The following is a 19,434-nucleotide window of genomic DNA, read 5'->3' on the forward strand; positions in this document are numbered from 1 at the left end:
CTCTGTTTCCTACATGGGATGAAGTGGTGATTTTATAGGTTTCATTTCATTTCATGGATGTTTGTTTTCCTTACCGCCCCGCCAGCTGTGGAAGCATATTGCGGTATTCTTGATAGCTGCAGGGAAGTATGTTCATCTGGCAGTCAGCCCACTCATATTTGTTATGCCTCATACTAAGCAGCAAATCTCATCACGTTTTTTACGGCATCAAAATGTTTTGGACAAGATTTCGTGTGAAGGAGTTATAGTCCCTCAGGAATCATGTCTACATGTTGCTTACTTGATATGCTTTTCTTCGCTTGCTAAGTTCTTGCATTAGCTTTTAAACTTCTGCACTATGTTTACTTTACACATGCTGTAGCTGACAACATGAGTATTTTCCACAATGTGAGCACTTGTTGAAGCACAAGGAGATTGGATGGTCATGGTTTTATGTGTTTCGGACATGCTTAACAAGTTACATCAGTGCTTCTTGCCACGCCTTAATTGAAATACTATTAAGGATCTTATGGTATTTATTTATTCATTTATTTATCTGTACAAACCCCTGTTTGAGTTGCTGTCTCCAGCAACTCACCTGGGCCGAGTTGTTCAGTAGGAGTTAAAGTTAAAGTACCAATGATTGTCTCACACACACACACTAAGTGTGGTGAAATTTGTCCTCTGCATTTGACCCATCCCCTTGTTCACCCCCTGGGAGGTGAGGGGAGCAGTGGGCAGCAGCGGTGCCGCGCCCGGGAATCATTTTTGGTGATTTAACCCCCAATTCCAACCCTTGATGCTGAGTCCCAAGCAGGGAGGTAATTTGTCCCATTTTTATAGTCTTTGGTATGACTCAGCCGGGGTTTGAACTCACAACCTACCGATCTCAGAGCGGACACTCTAACCACTAGGCCACTGAGTAGGTCTACTTTGTTTGATTTTGACAGCTTTTGGGACAACTCTATAAATTCTACTTTAGTGGTCTTTAGTGTTTGATAGTCTGCAATTTTAATTGTATGGTTTGAAAATCAATTGAAAAATGATCAATACATTATGTGTGTCTAATCCGTGAGGAATGTTGTTTATTTGACCAGTTCGAATTTGTTTTAAATTACATTTTGTTCCTCAGATCCGCCCTGAATCCACCAAACAGCTGGGATCAGAATAAGTTTTGTAAAATACAAACTGAGGATTTGATCCAGATCTGACCAAACCAAGATTAAAGGCCTACTGAAATGAGATTTTCTTATTTAAACGGGGATAGCAGGTCCATTCTATGTGTCATACTTGATCATTTCGCGATATTGCCATATTTTTGCTGAAAGGATTTAGTAGAGAACATCGACGATAAAGTTCGCAACTTTTGGTCGCTGATAAAAAAGCCTTGCCTGTACCGGAAGTAGCGTGACGTCACAGGTTGTGGAGCTCCTCACATCTGCACATTGTTTACAATCATGGCCACCAGCAGCGAGAGCGATTTGGACCGAGAAAGCGACGATTACCCCATTAATTTGAGCGAGGATTAAAGATTCGTGGATGAGGAAAGTGAGAGTGAAGGACTAGAGGGCAGTGGAAGCGATCCAGATAGGGAAGATGCTGTGAGAAGCAGGTGGGACCTGATATTCAACTGGGAATGACTAAAACAGTAAATAAACACAAGACATATATATACTCTATTAGCCACAACACAACCAGGTTTATATTTAATATGCCACAAATTAATCCCGCATAACAAACACCTCCGCCCTCCCGTCCATATAACCCACTCACGGTACTGCGTATCCAACTCAAAGTCCTCCTGGTAAGAGTCTCTGTTGTCCCAGTTCTCCACAGGCCAATGGTAAAGCTTGACTGTCATATTTCGGGAATGTAAACAATGAAACACCGGCCACGTGTTTGTGTTGCTGCAGCCGCCCGCTAATACACCGCTTCCCACCTACAGCTTTCTTCTTTGCTGTCTTCATTGTTCATCAAACAAATTGCAAAAGATTCACCAACACAGATGTCCAGAATACTGTGGAATTTTGCGATGAAAACAGACGACTTAATAGCTGGCCACAATGGTGTCCCAAAATGTCCGCTACAATCCGTGACGTCACACGCAAACGTCATCATACCGAGACGTTTTCAGCAGGATATTTTGCTGGAAATTTAAAATTGCACTTTAGTAATCTAACCCGGCCGTTTTGGCATGTGTTGCAATGTTAAGATTTCATCATTGATATATAAACTATCAGACTGCATGGTCGGTAGTAGTGGGTTTCAGTAGGCCTTTAAATAGTGTGATCTAATTTGATTTCAGAATCTCTTTTTGGTTTTGGACCAACTATTTTCAAGATTTTATGCAATCCATTATCCAAATTCCAATCAGATTACCTTTGAACAACTGGGCCCTGATAATCGAAATAGATTCAGAAAAGGGGCTGAGATCAATCAATCAATCAATCAATCAATGTTTATTTATATAGCCCTAAATCACAAGTGTCTCAAAGGGCTGTACAAGCCACAACGACATCCTCGGTACAGAGATGACATCTGCAACAACTTAACACTTGCCAAGTTAATTTAATTAGCTCCATTTTTAACATGTAAACAAGACTGCACAGTTTGTGTGATTCTCAAAACAGAAAAAAGTGCAAAAGATTCACGGAGATGTGCATTTTTATATATTTGACTTGCCTGTAACACAGTAACATTCAAACTTTGGTCACTTGTAAGCTTCAAAAGCCTATACCCTTTCAAAAAGCAAGATTACTTTTTAGGTTTTTGTTACAAATTATTTGCACCTTGCAAGCAAAGTGTTGGGCAACTTGACACTTTTCATTTACTGATACTTCTCTCATAGACTGACTAGCCTATTGGTGAAAAAAGTCCAGTCGTTGGTGTGGTCGTGGTTTCATGCTATCGGTTGCACGTTTTTAGGTACTAAACAAGCATTTTTTTTTATTGTACTTAGGTTTATTGTCACTTCTTTATCTTGCTTCTGACACCTTCTGCGTTTTTCTTTAAATCCCTGTCACAAACCTCTCCATCTCTCCTCCATTAGCTTTTCCTGTCTACTTCTACTTCTACTGTCTACGGGGCGGCGTGGCGAAGTTGGTAGAGTGGCCGTGCCAGCAATCGGAGTGTTGCTGGTTACTGGGGTTCAATCCCCACCTTCTACCATCCTAGTCACGTCCGTTGTGTCCTTGGGCAAGACACTTCACCCTTGCTCCTGATGGCTGCTGGTTAGCGCCTTGCATGGCAGCTCCCGCCATCAGTGTGTGAATGTATGGGTGAATGTGGAAATACTGTCAAAACGCTTTGACTACCTTGAAGGTAGAAAAACGCTATACAAGTATAACTCATTTATTTACTTCTCCTACTGAGTTGAACAGTTTCCGACCAGTTTAGTAAAAAACACAACAACACAGTAATCTGCAAAATTGTTTCCTCTATCATAGGCAGCCTGTTGATTAGTTTGAGCACTGCTGTCTCCTAGCTGGAGGGGTGTGTATATTTCAAGCATGAATAAAGACACATATTGAAATGCCTGTCCCTGACACCTCGCTGCAACCCACCATGAGGTCACACCCCACTATTTGAGACAGAGTTACATTCAGGAACATTCCATGATTACACTTCCACAATTCAACATGTCCAAAAAAAGAGTAGGAACCTATGCTCTCCAGTTGTAAATGGTTGACACACATCCCCTCCCCTGCATCCATATGTCTCCTGAACCCCCCCTTTGTTATTTTACAACTGATAAAAACTTCCCCCCGCCCCAAAAAAAGAAAAAATGCTTCACATCAAAGGAAACGCCAAAATCTCTAATCCCCTTTCCATTTTCACTTAATGAAAAGACGACTGGTGAGCCGCTTTAGGGGCCTCTTATCTCTTAGATTAGAGGGAAGGTTCACTTATGCGTAAAATGAAAGTCCACCAATACCTTTCAATTGCTGCACCTGAGCTAAAGATTTCAGCATGCAAGTAGGAAAAATGTAAAGCTTACGCACACCCAGGTCAATGTAATATACTTACAATTACATAGATAATTTTGCCTGTATTTTGGCATGCATGAAATATGTTGTCTTTGTCTGGTCCAGGAAGAGAAGATGTCAGTGGCCAGAGCCAAGGATTTCCTGGAGACTACCACCTACACCGCTGATGACCCTTACACCACAGCTCTGTCCGCCTACGCCTTGGCTCTCCTGCGCAGCCCCTATGCACCCCTTGCCCTGCGGCGCCTCAACCACATGGCCATTACACAAGGTAACGTCACTTTGGTAACGTACTATGAGATAAACGAAGTTCTTCCAACAATAATTGGAAATTGTACTATTTTGTTCCAATGCATTCTGACGTAACGCAAGCGTAGCTGACATAAATTATTATTACATTCTAGGGCAGGACTGGGCAATTACTTTGACTCGAGGGCCACATTGAGAGAGAAAAATGTGTCTTTGTGTATTAGTTTGGCATGGTGAAAGAATTTTTGCGCCCATTTAAAGTATTACAGTATTAAATGATGAATTGAAATGTGATTTTTAAAAAAAATATTGTCTAAACTTTAAATCGTAAAATATAATCTTCAATATTTATTTTTAGATAAATCATTGATTGTTTTGATCAGGGGTGTCGAACTCATTTTAGCTCGGGGCCGCATGGAGGAAAATCTGTGCACACACAGGCCGGACTATTAAAATCATGGCATTAAAACTAAAAAATAAAGACAACTTCAGATTATTTTCTTTGTCTTACTTTGGCCAAAAATAGAACAAACACATTCTGAAAATATTACAATAAATACATAGAAAAAGATACCGGCAGCGGTAAAGTTTAGATCCATGAAGGAAAGAAGAAAGTGAATGAATGTTTATAACTGAATACATTTACATATGTATATAAAAAAAAAAAACGTTTATGACAACCTTTTTCCAAAACACAATATAGAATGTGAGATATAACAGGATAATGCATACATTTATCATTTGTTTTCAAAACGGTTACAAAAAAGTGGGACCCCAAAAAGTTACTGTGACCCATTTTTTATGATTTGATGGGGTCCCTGGGACCCCATTTTGAAAATTCCTAGCGCCAACATTGATGGAGTATTGGTGCGTGCAAAACAGCTGTGGCCTGTGGGCCGGTTCTAATACTAATTAAATATCATCCCGGGGGCCATAGATAATTTATTTGTGGGCCAGATCTGACTTCTTTATTAAGTAGATGTTTAATTCTCTAATGACAGTTTTAAGTCACTCAATTGCATTTTCATTTATCAATTACTATGTCATTTTGTCAAGAGATTCCATACCACATTATTTTTGTGCCAAAATTAAATAAATTATGGTTCGACCAATCAGATAATGCCATTCATCCACTACCTTTCTTTAGATGAGTGACACATTTACTTAACCATGTTGTATTCACTATTCTCAATGTGCTGCAGGAATATCAAACACAACTTAAATAATTAGTTGATAAGGTCATGCCATTTATAAATAAATAAATATTGTTTTTAAAATTATATGTATCAATTTAATGAATTTATGGACAATTTCTTACATAATTTCACATTTTAATTGTGTTTGACAAAAAACCCTCCTTAGGGATAGTGTATTTACTGTAGCAATAAAAAAATATATACCTCAAATGTCCTTAAAAAAATGTTAGTGATCCACTAATTACCCTACATTCATTTATAATATAATGAAAATCCTGCTTAATTCTCATCATTGGCTGTTCAGTATTGTCAGTATTAGAACAATTTGACATGGAGAACAAATGTTTGAACATGTGGTAAGCAACTATGGAATTTAAAAGGATCATGTGCAAAATACATTCAGAGTGAGTAAATAGCTATTCCTACAGGTGTTTGATACCACTTTGTGTAGTAACAAGCTGCATCCATCAGATGCAGAATGATAGTCCCTTTTGCCTCTGCATGCTTAGATGGACTAACCCACTGGAGCCTGACAGGCAGCGCAATGACAGATGAAGACACTTTCATGGGCTTCAGTGATGGCCTCTCCCAGTCAGGTATACCAACTCAGGCCACATGTTAAAAGCCCCAGGTCTAGTGGTTTTACATCTATTTAGATGTAGTATTCAACCACAGTGTTAATGCTAATCACATCTACACATGAGAGTCATTTTAAGTGGTGAGTCTTTGTTCTCAGTGGTGTCAGCAGAGGTGGAGATGACAGCTTATGGGCTTCTAACTTTCACCCTCCTCGGGGACGTGGCTTCAGCCCTGCCTGTGGTCAAATGGCTCTCCCAGCAGCGGAATGCCCTGGGTGGCTTTTCTTCTACACAGGTAGCCCTCAAACCTAAGTTTTCCCACAGTTTCCCCCACAGGACTGCAATATATTTGTGGCGGTGGGTTGGGGAGTACGGGGGTTCGATACTTTCATTGGATTTTGTGCGGCATGAATTGTATTTTCATTTTCATTTGCACAATGTAAAAATTTTTCTCAATAGGAAGTTTTATAGCATATATTTTAGGTCATGTTATTATATGATAAATGGGTTATACTTGTATAGCGCTTTTCTACCTTCAAGGTACTCAAAGCGCTTTGACAGTATTTCCACATTCACCCATTCACACACACATTCACACACTGATGGCGGGAGCTGCCATGCAAGGCGCTAACCAGCAGCCATCAGGAGCAAGGGTGAAGTGTCTTGCCCAAGGACACAACGGACGTGACTAGGATGGTAGAAGGTGGGGATTGAACCCCAGTAACCAGCAACACTCCGATTGCTGACACGGCCACTCTACCAACTTCGCCACGCCGTCCCCTATATATATATATATATATATACACATATGTATGTATGTATTTTTTTTAATGGGACATGAGTTTGAGTCCTGTGAAGAGCCCATACTATTTACTTATCTATTTTATTTAATGGCGATTCTTGATGTAAAATTAAATATTGATGTAAAATAATCTATTATTTTCACCCATTTTCCCAGTACATTCCCCATATGCAAATATTGACAGGTATGTACATAATTGGCCTTTGGCCCTGACACGTGTGTTGGTAATTAATATGGATGCTTTGGGAGAGATGAACAGTGGTCAAGAAGACAAAAAAGTCCCTAGATCTGCCGTTAGTTGCTTAAGCTTATCTAGAGTGGTCTTGCTAAATACTGTATAACGACAAAGTTGGCAAAAACGAGCCCTCCTGCTACCTTCTCTTATTCTCTGGCAGACCAAGTGTGATTGGGGTGAGAAACGTTACGACGCATCAACTGTATAGCATTGTAGTGAAAGTTTACATTAAAAATGAATCCCATTACAATGTGTTTATGACCGAGGGAAAACGGGTAGCACCAAATATACTTGTGGCGGTTTAAATTTATATGCATGTATTTTGGCCCTGCGATGAGGTGGCGACTTGTCCAGGGTGTACCCCGCCTTCTGCCCGAATGCAGCTGAGATAGGCTCCAGCACCCCCTGCGACCGCAAAAGGGACAAGCGGTAAAAAATGGATGGATGGATGGATGGATGGGAAACACTGGAACATAATACGCCTTTATTAGTCCCACAACAGGGAAATTACAGTTTCACAGCAGCAAATGGACAGTAGCAGCAATGAAGAATAAAGGTATACCAAATAAGAATATTTAATAAGTAATACATTAGAAATTCAGAAGTCAAATGCCCCTTAAGGAAATGTGTTACAAAGTTAAGGACTGGAGGTCTTTTTTGTTTTTATATTTCACAGGGGTTCATTTCTTTTCACACTTGCATGACAAGAATGTTAAAAAGATGGAATGGATTTTTCTCCTTATTAGTTGAACATAAACAATTATGTGAGGCAGGTTGACTTGCCAAAGTTATTTAATTCATATTATTTTTTAGTAAATAATATAACGTAGATTTGCTGCAGGTTGAAGCGGTTGACATCCTAAAACCTTTACTAACTGTGATGCAGTAGTTTTTATTAACATTTTAACATTTAAAGGCCTACTGAAACCCACTACTACCGACCACGCAGTCTGATAGTTTATATATCAATGATGAAATCTTAACATTGCAACACATGCCAATACGGCCGGGTTAACTTATAAAGTGCAATTTTAAATTTCCCGCGAAACTTCCGGTTGAAAACGTCTATGTATGATGACGTATGCGCGTGACGTCAATGGTAGAAACGGAAGTATTCGGACACCATTGTATCCAATACAAAAAGCTCTGTTTTCATCGCAAAATTCCACAGTATTCTGGACATCTGTGTTGGTGAATCTTTTGCAATTTGTTTAATGAACAATGAAGACTGCAAAGAAGAAAGTTGTAGGTGGCATCGGTGTATTAGCGGCTGGCTGCAGCAACACAACCAGGAGGACTTTGACTTGGATAGCAGACGCGCTATCTGACGCTAGCCGCCGACCGCATCGATGATCGGGTGAAGTCCTTCGTCGCTCCGTCGATCGCTGGAACGCAGGTGAGCACGGGTGTTGATGAGCAGATGAGGGCTGGCTGGCGTAGGTGGATAGATAATGTTTTTAGCATAGCTCTGTGAGGTCCCGTTGCTAAGTTAGCTTCAATGGCGTCGTTAGCAACAGCATTGTTAAGCTTCGCCAGCCTGGAAAGCATTAACCGTGTAGTTACAGGTCCATGGTTTAATAGTATTGTTGATTTTCTGTCTATCCTTCCAGTCAGGGGTTTATTTATTTTGTTTCTATCTGCAGTTAAGCACGATGCTATCACGTTAGCTCCGTAGCTAAAGTGCTTCGCCGATGTATTGTCGTGGAGATAAAAGTCACTGTGAATGTCCATTTCGCGTTCTCGACTCTCATTTTCAAGAGGATATAGTATCTGAGGTGGTTTAAAATACAAATCTGTGATCCACAATAGAAAAGGGAGAAAGTGTGGAATCCAATGAGCCAGCTTGTACCTAAGTTACGGTCAGAGTGAAAAAAGATACATCCTGCACTGCACTCTAGTCCTTCACTCTCACGTTCCTCATCCACAAATCTTTCATCCTCGCTCAAATTAATGGGGTAATCGTCGCTTTCTCGGTCCGAATCGCTCTCGCTGCTGGTGTAAACGATGGGGAAATGTGAGGAGCCTTTCAACCTGTGACGTCACGCTACTTCCGGTACAGGCAAGGCTTTTTTTATCAGCGACCAAAAGTTGCGAACTTTATCGTCGATGTTCTCTACTAAATCCTTACAGCAAAAATATGGCAATATCGCGAAATGATCAAGCATGACACATAGATTGGATCTGCTATCCCCGTTTAAATTTTAAAAAATAATTTCAGTAGGCCTTTAAGTTGAAGTAAGTAAAATAAAACCAAAATAAAGTAAAACTATTAACTCTTTGAATATACTTATAAATGGATAGGGAGGAGGAAGGCAAATATATCACATGGTGTTTTATAGGTGTCTAAAAAGCGAAATAAAATCAATTTTTACTTGTTGATAAAGCTGTGGATGCTCACTGAGCTGAAGTCTCATGAGATTTAGTTTGACCATCAATGCATTGTTTGTGCGTCTATGCTGAGTATGTAGCTAATATGTGTACTTTGTATGCTAACCTATACTTGCTAGGACACGTGTGTCGCCCTGCAAGCGTTGTCCGAGTACGCCATCTTGTCCTATGTTGGTGGGGTCAACCTCACCATTTCATTGGCCTCCACAAACCTGGACTTCCAGGAGACCTTTGAACTCAACAAGGACAACCAGAAACTCCTTCAACGTGCCAAGGTACGGTGCCCCTAGTGTCAGTACGCTGCACTACATCCACTCTTTTCATCACGTTTCTCTTTTTTTTTTTTTTTCTGGTCAGATTCCCAGCATTCCCACTGGCCTTTTTGTGAGCGCCAAAGGAGAAGGCTGCTGTCTCATGCAGGTAATGCGGTGTGACACTCAGAAGTGCACAATCACGGTTGGAGCGTGGCAAAAAAAAAAAAGAGAAAAAAAAATTACACTTACCTCATCGGCGCACCACAAGAATGAGTTGGCAGTGGATAACTTGTTGTTGCTCTTCAATTCACAAATAAGGAACTGTAAATTGGAGTGATCTGGTAGAGTTTAGGGAAATGTTGTCTTTTTTTTTTTTAATGCACTTGATATTCCTGCGCTCCCCAGGACAGGATGTTGATTACTTCCTGCCTTGTCATGGATAAACAAAAAACCTCTTTCACGAGTCATTTTTCTTCTCTGCCGGATAATAATCTCTCCTGACTTCTTATCGCTTGTGGTTAAGTGGTTGTTTTGTCTGTTGAAATGATGTCAAGTCAAATATGTTTATTGTTTGTACAAGTCTATCCTGTGATGGTACGTTGCCCGGATCATGTTTTGTTTTGGTTTAAGACTCCCTTAGTTCTGTTTCAGCACCCTGGGGTTTGTGTTTCTTGGTTGCCTTTGGTGCTGATTATTTTCACTTGCCTCTGATTAGTGTTCGGGATGCTCACCTGCTCCCGGGCAGTAATCAGAGAGCTATTTATTCCTGCCTTTTGCCACACTCGCTCTGGCTGTTTTGTTTGCTCCTGCAACAAGTTACTTTAGTACTCCTTTGATTCCTGTTTCTATACTAAGCTTTCCAGTGCTAGTTTTCTGCCTTAGCTCCCCGTGCAATCGGCACACTCTTGTTGTGTTTGTTTGTATTTTTCCTGCATTTTTGTATTATGGACTGATTTATGGAAAATAAATAATTGTCCGGAGTTCCGTCTGCATCTTGGGGAAATGAGCCGCCCACAAACATGCAACCCCGATGTAACACATCCTTTAATGCAGGCCTGGGCAATTATTTTGACTCAGGGGCCACATTTAGAGGAAAAAATATGTGTCTGGGGGCCGGTATATCTATTTTTATGAACACTAATACAAAACCTCACAATAATGTCTGATTTAATGCTAAAAACGTTATGACACACCGCCTTAAAAAACATAATGGAATTTTACATTTTTCTATGAATGATAAAACACTGAATATTGACAAAATATGAATGTCACACCCCCTTTCTATCAACACATTTTACAATCAAGTGAAACGCAACAAAAATGCATCAAACAGTGAAATATGAACACGAAGGGTACAAAATAAACCCACCTACAATCTGATATATCTGATACAACACTAAGCTTTAGAACTTTGCTGTGAAAACCTCCTTCCGCGTCTGTGGAAACGATTCCCGCCCAACACTGCTTGGTGCCTCGTCTGAGCTGCTATGACGTAGATTACCATAGTAACTAATTAGATGACCATAGTAACTAGTATATCATGCAAAAGTGCAGATTCCAACCATTGAAATACTTTGTATAGTTCAAGACTTACGGTCATTAGAAAACATCACTGCACATCATAATGGCAGCTACACTTTCCATCTTAAAGATCTAAAAAAATTATTTGGGAATGTCCGGCGGGCCAGATTGAAAAGCTTAACGGGCCGCATGTGGCCCCCGGGCCTTAACTTGCCCAGGTCTGCTTTAATGTCTTCCAACTTGTCCTTCTAGAAAACATTATTTCTCTCCACATATCTTGATTTTCTGTTTTCTGCTGCAGCATCTGGTTTCTTATGATGCACGGATATCAAACCCACACATTGGTGTCTGTGTTTGTAAACAATTAGTGTGTGATGAGTGTCTGTCCTAAGTAGGGATGATGCTCGAAACCGGTTTTACCGGTTGTTCGATAAGAAAAGAACCGAGTCCTCGGACTCGAATCCCTTTTTGAGAACCGGTACCCGTTATTGAGACCACTATGGTAAAGAAAAAGAGTTGGTTCTTTATTCGAATCCCTGGGAACGAATCCCGTCCCGACAAGAAATGCTCCGTGGGACATCAAAAGAAATGACGTCACGTAGCTCAGTCATTAGGCGCATATAACGAAAGCAGGAAAAAAATGGACGTGAAAAAGCGCTCCAAGGTGTAATAAAGTTCAAAACAAAAAGGTATAATCCAATTAATAACTTTACTGAGAGATTTGAGCAGGGTACAAACACATGACGAACACTTTTACGACCAACCGGAAACATAGCAACCAGGCTAGCAACACACCTCCTTTACGGCAGCTGTCGCAACGTTCCTAAAGCAACCGCAGCACATACATATATATGACATCTCCCTTTTTTAACTTTTGTTTTTCTTTCCTTGTAAACAAAACAAAATCACACTGTATATGTGTTGTCTGTCTAATTATAAATAATGCAGACGAGGCGTGTTGGCTGAGTTCTTGACGTTTACTTTCACAGCGTGCTCATAACCTCATTCTTAGCTGCCGGGTGGCAACATGCAACAACACTTTTCGGGGCTACCGCGCATGCTCGTCACTCCTGTTACATGCTGGGTAGTGTAGTTGTTATATTCCCTAGCTCATCACATCTTTCCCCCTATAAAGAAATAATGTTAACTCAATAAAGTGTATTTCTTTTTTTAGCTTTAACTTTTCATTTTTTAGCATTGTAACCACATTTGCAAACAACTTTTCTCTTCATAGAATTTTCTTTCAATAAATAAATAAAGTGCAAAAATGTCAAAGCATCATAACAAACAGTTATGTCAGCACTTTTTTTTTTTTTTAAAAAACAACTTGAAAAAACCAAGAGTTCTTAACAACTCTCAATCAGCCTCTTAGGTGGCTGAACATGTCTCTTTGGTCTAGACAGTCTCTCAACAGCAGGTGACGCGGACACTGCTGTCAGTCCTTGGTCAGCAAGGTCAGGCTCCGTGTCAGCAAGTTCTGCAGGTCCAGCTGAGTGCTGTTGAGCCTTTTCCTGAGTAATAGCTGTAGTTAGTATGTTCCAATAGCAGCAGAAGTGCACTTTTTGGAGAGCTGTATTGTTTTCAGTTTTGTGCCCAAGGTACTGATTTTATTTAACACTATATTATTTATACACCTATAGTGATCACAGAGACAGGTTTTTTTTGTGTTACTGCATATTTTTTTTTTTCTGAAAAATCCCACTTAGTATACTTTGGGTAACAACAGTCAATATTTATTTATTTTATTGTATTTTTTTAGGGGCGTAACAGTCAATAATTATTTATTTATTAGATTTTATTTTTTTCTTGTATAATAAAAGTGAGCTTTTGTTAAACCAAATATTGTGTGTTTTTTCCATATACAACAACCTATCTGGACTCGATAAGAGAATCGATAAGGAATCGGTTAGATAAAAGGATTCGATAATAGGCTCGAACTCGATAATTTCTTATCAAACATCATCCCTAGTCCTAAGAGTGTCTTTTAGAACACTTTATGCATAAAAGTACTATAGGGCACTTGGCTGTAGTGTGTTGAAACGTTGACATAATGCATCTAAGGCAGTGGTTCTTAACCTTGTTGGAGATACCGAACCCCACCAGTTTCATATGTGTATCACCGAACCCTTCTTTAGTAAAAAATAAAATGTTTTTGTTTTTTTCAAATTCAAGACAAAGTTATGTTTTTTTTACGCAAAATGAACCGTGCATGAACATCACCTTGTTCAAAGAACAAAACCAACACAGTGCATGAACTCACAACAAATTACACACCTGCAAATCAGATAGAAAATTAGACGAAACATTCTTTGGGGGTATCCATAATACGCCGATAGGAAGAAGTTTTTATTTACACTATGAGTCGCTCCGCCGAACCCCTGAGGGTTCGATCGAACCCAGGTTAAGAACCACTGATCTAAGGTATATTGACGTCTACATTCAAACACACAAGTATAAAGAGAATTTAACCTCACAGCCTGAGATACTGTCACCGAGAGGTATTTTCTAGTTATTGCTGCAATGAATTAAACTTTGGCAGACAGCATAAGAACACACCTTATCCTTTCGGATTGTTTTCCTTAGCACAAACTGTTTAAGATAATGATACACTAATTCTTGCTTGCAACTTAAAGCTTAACAAATGCCAGGGAGAGATCTCTTATCACAGAGCACTTATTAAGTTGGGGAACTGTCAAGTTGAGGTCCCACTGTATTTGTATATTTTTTGCTCAAACTCGACTCTACTTTTGTGTAGATTGACGTTTCCTACAACGTACCTGACCCAGTATCCAAGCCGGCTTTCCAGCTCAAGGTGGACCTCAAAGAGCCTCTCCATGAACGCCACCTACAGCCACTACCCTCCTCCTCCTCCCGTCATCCCGCTTCGCGCCCTCGGAGCCGCGCCGACAACCGATCCGAGCTCAACCGCAAGCGCCGGTCCCCTATCGACGACGACGACCCCGCAGCTCACCAGGACAAAATGGACTTTCACATCTCCTTAGAAGTTTGCGCTAGGTTAAATTGCAACTTTGGCTGCACACATCTTTTCCAATCCTATGCTGACCTCACCTCTCTTTCCAGGTGGCTTCATTCAGGCTCATCGAACATGGCCGTCATCGAGGTCCCCATGATCTCGGGTTTCAGAGCAGATGTTGAAAGTCTTGAGAGGGTACGTAAAATCAAACTAACTCAAATCATCTTCATAAATCGTCCTGGCTATGACTTGCTGTTAGTCTTAGTGACTCACAGATGGACACCAGGAAAGTACATCAGGTAGGAAAAGACAGATGTGTCCACATCTGGTGGCCATTTGACAAGTATTTTCTGCTTTCTTTGCTAACCTCAGGCTTACACGTGCTCACCTTGCAGGAAGCGCCCATGCATTTAATGCTGTGTCTTATGCAGTAGAAATTGAACTGCCATAAAGAAGTCTGAGGCTTTGGTAATAAAAAAATATGATGTGTACTTTTGGTCCAGTTTGCTAAACTATTAGACTGGCTGCATAGTGAAAAGCTTGTTGCTGTCCAGCACACAACTAAGGCTACGTTAGCAACTTAAAGGGTTCCAGGTTCGATTCCCGCCCCAGCCATCCCAGTCCCTGCCGTTGTTTCCCTGGGCAAGACACTTTACCCACCTTCTCCCAGTGACACCCACACGGGTTTAAATGTATCTTAAAGATGTAGATAATAGGTTAAACCTTGAAACGCTAAAGTCACTTGGGAAAAAGCACTATAATAATAATTATAGTGTATAAGTATAATTTACTTCACAAATCACAATACGTTCTCACTGCCGTGTCGGATGTCCAATTCGGATTTTTTTGTCAAATCTTTTATTTTCAGTGGCCATTTACATTACAAAAAAAAAGTGTTTTCTAATGTGAATGCAATCCGACCCACATGCGGACATGACGTCATGACGTCGCACGCACTGTAATGTTTACGGAAGTAAACATGGCTTCCGCTTTTGTTGGTCTCAGTACTGGCGCATTTGTGGCAATTTCAAGGATTTTGTGCAATCAAACTCAACATTTTCTGAACCTGAGCTCGGGAGCGTTCACATTGAGAACGCATCGCACCGATTTACTGTATATCCACATAGAAAAGAGGCCCGGGTCAGATATGAAAAATTCGTAATTGCACTTTTCGCACGTACATGAAAAAATCAGATACAGGTCACATATGGGCAAACAAGTCTGAATTGACATGCAGTGTGAATGTTGTTTTTTTAAATTAGAAATATATGAGAAATCATGAATATAATGTTTAATTGTGTTCTGGATCAAAACTAAGATATACATGATATTTGTCGGACACCGATGATATCAGGATTTTGACGATATAGTATGCCCACCCTTATCGAACAGTGTTTGGAGCATGTTACACTACCGTTCAAAAGTTTGGGGTCACCCAAACAATTTTGTGGAATAGACTTCATTTCTAAGAACAAGAATAGACTGTCGAGTTTCAGATGAAAGTTCTCTTTTTCTGGCCATTTTGAGCGTTTAATTGACCCCACAAATGTGATGCTCCAGAAACTCAACCTGCTCAAAGGAAGGTCAGTTTTGTAGCTTCTGTAACAAGCTAAACTGTTTTCAGATGTGTGAACATGATTGCACAAGGGTTTTCTAATCATCAATTAGCCTTCTGAGCCAATGAGCAAACACATTGTACCATTAGAACACTGGAATGATAGTTGCTGGAAATGGGCCTCTATACACCTATGTAGATATTGCACCAAAAACCAAACATTTGCAGCTAGAACAGTCATTTACCACATTAGCAATGTATAGAGTGTATTTCTTTAGAGTTAAGACTAGTTTAAAGTTATCTTCATTGAAAAGTACAGTGCTTTTCCTTCAAAAATAAGGACATTTCAATGTGACCCCAAACTTTTGAACCGTAGTGTATGTAGGAAATAGTCAATAGGAAAATCCAGTTAAACGGGTCATAATAATATTTTTTCTTCATTCAAAACACTTCCTTGTGGTCTGAATAACATGTAACGGAGGTTCTTTGGTCAAAATGTTGCATAAATTATGTTTTACAGATCATCTTCAAGCAGCTTTGTGGATGCGCTGTTTTGTGGGCAATCTCATTCATGTGCCTCCACTTCAACAGCGTCTTCTCCTCGTCATTCATGTTGTAGTTTTTAGAGTTTCTATAGCGAGTTTAAACTATGCTAATTTGTATAAAAAATGGGAACAGCGGAAGATGCATGTGCATGTACGAGCCAGTCTGCCCCACAACAAGAGGATAGAGCAAAAAAAATGAACCTATTAACTACAATGGCGGACTTGCGCAAAGATCTCCTGGTACCATTTTACCAGTTATTCGTTGATGTCACAATTGGGAAAAACGTCACAAATTGGGCAAACGGCTTGTTTGGTGGAAGTATGGAATTAGGGCAAGATTGTTTTATAAATATCTCTGTAGTGCCTCCATGGTTTGATTTAACATTTTCAGGACTTATGCAGGTCCCAAATACACAAAAACAGGTACCAATATGTAAGAAAAGTTAATTTTGCATAATAGGGCCCCTTTAAAAATGCCCTGTTGGTGTTGAATATATATTTATTTGTTAATGTATAGTGTTCTGTTTTACCGGCTGAGATGTAACAAAAATGCACCCTAAATGTCTGAGGGATTTTCTGTTATTTTCAGTCTGGTATAAAACAATGTCACCTTTTTATATTGGTCAGTTTTGAAAAATGTAACAATATATTTATTATTGTGGTTGAAGAGCTGCACAGCCTCGTAATGAGAGCCGTTCTTTATATTTCAATTGCCTCATTTAGCTACATAAAAAAGATGAAATTCAATGTGGCTCTTGTACTGGCTGTTGCAGGTATACTTAATGAAGTGTCCAGTGAGCGTGTCTGCTTCAGTGCATTGACTCGCACTGCTGATACATGCACGTCATCACTGTACAGCGAAAGAGCTTCAGTCTGCATGATTCCACCTAAAAGAGGCTCATTTCTGACTAGCTTAGTAGATGTTACACACACACACGCATGCATGCGTGCCAATGAATACTAGTGCATTTGTGTCAGCTCACGTTGACCTGACATGTAGCGGCTAAAAAGCTCGGTTTACACCCCCGCTATCCTCCCTCGGATGTTTATTGCTGCCTGCCTGACTGCCGCTTGCATTCCTCAATTTACGGTGGCAGGCGTGGCCTCATTACTCCCGTCTTGCTTACCTTTGTGGATGCTCCACAACTAGTTTTTGGTGATCGATCAACCAGTCTTGATCATTTAAGACCCAGATCGCAAGATTTGTTTTCTGTTATTGTATAGATAAACAATACTTTTCTAAAAGTTGGGTACAGTGTGTGTGTGTGTGTGTGTGTGTGTGTGTGTGTGTGTGTGTGTGTGTGTGTGTGTGTGTGTGTGTGTGTGTGTGTGTGTGTGTGTGTGTGTGTGTGTGTGTGTGTGTGTGTGTGTGTGTCTTGGTGGTGGCGCCAGCTCAGGCTGAACACCTCATAAACCCCCACTGTCCGAAGGCTGCCAACCTTTTTTTGACAAAATAAAAAATCGCCTTTTGGGGGAAAATTAGCTGTGAAAGTTGACTATGCTTCCACTCAAATAGGCAAAACAACAAGCGCATATTGTCATGGATACCTGGCCCTGTTGTGTGCACGTCGCTCACAGCATTCCAGGTAGTAGGTAGAAAGCAGGGGATGAATTTATGTATTTTTTTATCGTCAAGATTGTGGGCCTTTTTATTGTGTGCATATGGTTCACATTCCAGCGATGGCCAGATGTAAATAGATGTCATATATGACTGTACAACATTATGTGAAAGTTAAAGGGTTTATAATGAGCTTCATGACACACTGAAAGGTTTGTCTATTTTAATCCAGTGTTAATTAGGGTTGAGATGGAGCTGTCCAATCCACTGTGGTGCTGATTACTACTGCAGTAGTAAATTGATTTACAGTATAAGTGAATGCATCCGATTTGGAGTCAAATTGTCACCGTCATAAAACTTTTAGTGGCCATTTTTTTTAAAGTAACAATTCAACATGCAAATTTAGAAGGAAGTTACATTAATGAAGTGATAACAGGCAAAAGTGGACAAACTGAGGGAGGATATGTAGTAGCATAAAGTGACCAGTTGCATCAAGAAAATGTCCTGTTGTTGTTTTTGACTCGTGTTGTACTGAGCAGCCAGGACAAAGATGCGGGTTACCGGTTTCTCACAAAAGGTTATTTTCCCCGTTCTGTGGTCGACATCATATTATTCCAGCAGTCAGACATCACACAAAAAAGGCAAAAAAACAACAACAAATGAAATGTTGCTATCACATATGTGAGGCATTTTATAAAATTATTATTTTCGCAAATTACACATTAGAATAATTTGGTTCTCCACACATACTAGGTGACAAACACATATTTTCATATATACACACATTTATGCACACGTATACATGCATGCTTTACCAAACGCATATTCATACATACGAACGTACACACTTACGCTCATAAAAATACACATTCACATCACCTAAAACACAGGACACCACGAATACATGTCATATTCTTATCATAACACCGTATAAGCTAACATCTCTTCTTGATTCTCCTTTATTTTATGTACTTATTCATCTATTGTATGCATTGCTACATTTGAGTTGATAATAATGTGGATGATAGAGGTAAATATTGTCATTCTTTAATATTGTTATTACTATTAATATCATTATTATTATTATTATTATAATTCCGGAGATGTAATGACCGTTTAAGTGGTGTATTATTACTCCTTACTTCAGTAATTTATTTTTATGTATATTGGTACCATATTTGTAGCCATTGTATGTGCTGATGTCGCTCTGTTGTTGTTGTTTTTATTGCTGTCTCTCTCTGTCTTGTCCTCACAATTACACCTTCTGTCTTCTTTTTGCTTATTTCTATCCCCTCCTGATGCGGTCCGATTACGCCAAACACTAAATATGTCCAAAAATGTAAAGACGCTAAACACAAATAACACTACAAAACTTTAACAGGGTTTCACAGCATGTAACAGTATTATGTCACAGTAAAATATAGTAATCAAACTTCACTATAACCTTACAACAAATTACTGTAAATATTACAGTTCCCTGATTTTTCAGTCTTTAAGTAGCAGTGAAATACTGTTCATGTTAATGTGAAAGTAATGCAATTGTTAGCCAGCAATTCACTGTGAATTTATAATGACATGTTTTACTGTAAATGAGAAGTAGACCACACTTCTCCT

The 19,434-nt window shown here is 39.7% G+C and overlaps 1 protein-coding gene across 1 annotated transcript in view; it reads left to right on the forward strand.

Moving 5' to 3' along the window:
- The window catches only part of cpamd8 (C3 and PZP like alpha-2-macroglobulin domain containing 8), a 140,491-nt gene that overhangs the window by 89,935 nt on the left and 31,122 nt on the right, over positions 1 to 19,434 (forward strand). The window contains exons 31-37 of the mRNA XM_062039551.1: positions 4,071 to 4,236; positions 5,920 to 6,006; positions 6,147 to 6,283; positions 9,533 to 9,688; positions 9,771 to 9,833; positions 13,944 to 14,203; positions 14,270 to 14,357. Of these exons, the coding sequence (XP_061895535.1) occupies positions 4,071 to 4,236; positions 5,920 to 6,006; positions 6,147 to 6,283; positions 9,533 to 9,688; positions 9,771 to 9,833; positions 13,944 to 14,203; positions 14,270 to 14,357 (957 nt within the window). The remainder of the gene's footprint in view (positions 1 to 4,070; positions 4,237 to 5,919; positions 6,007 to 6,146; positions 6,284 to 9,532; positions 9,689 to 9,770; positions 9,834 to 13,943; positions 14,204 to 14,269; positions 14,358 to 19,434) is intronic.

Source organism: Entelurus aequoreus, linkage group LG27 (genome assembly GCF_033978785.1).
Source record: "Entelurus aequoreus isolate RoL-2023_Sb linkage group LG27, RoL_Eaeq_v1.1, whole genome shotgun sequence".
NCBI lineage: Eukaryota > Metazoa > Chordata > Actinopteri > Syngnathiformes > Syngnathidae > Entelurus > Entelurus aequoreus.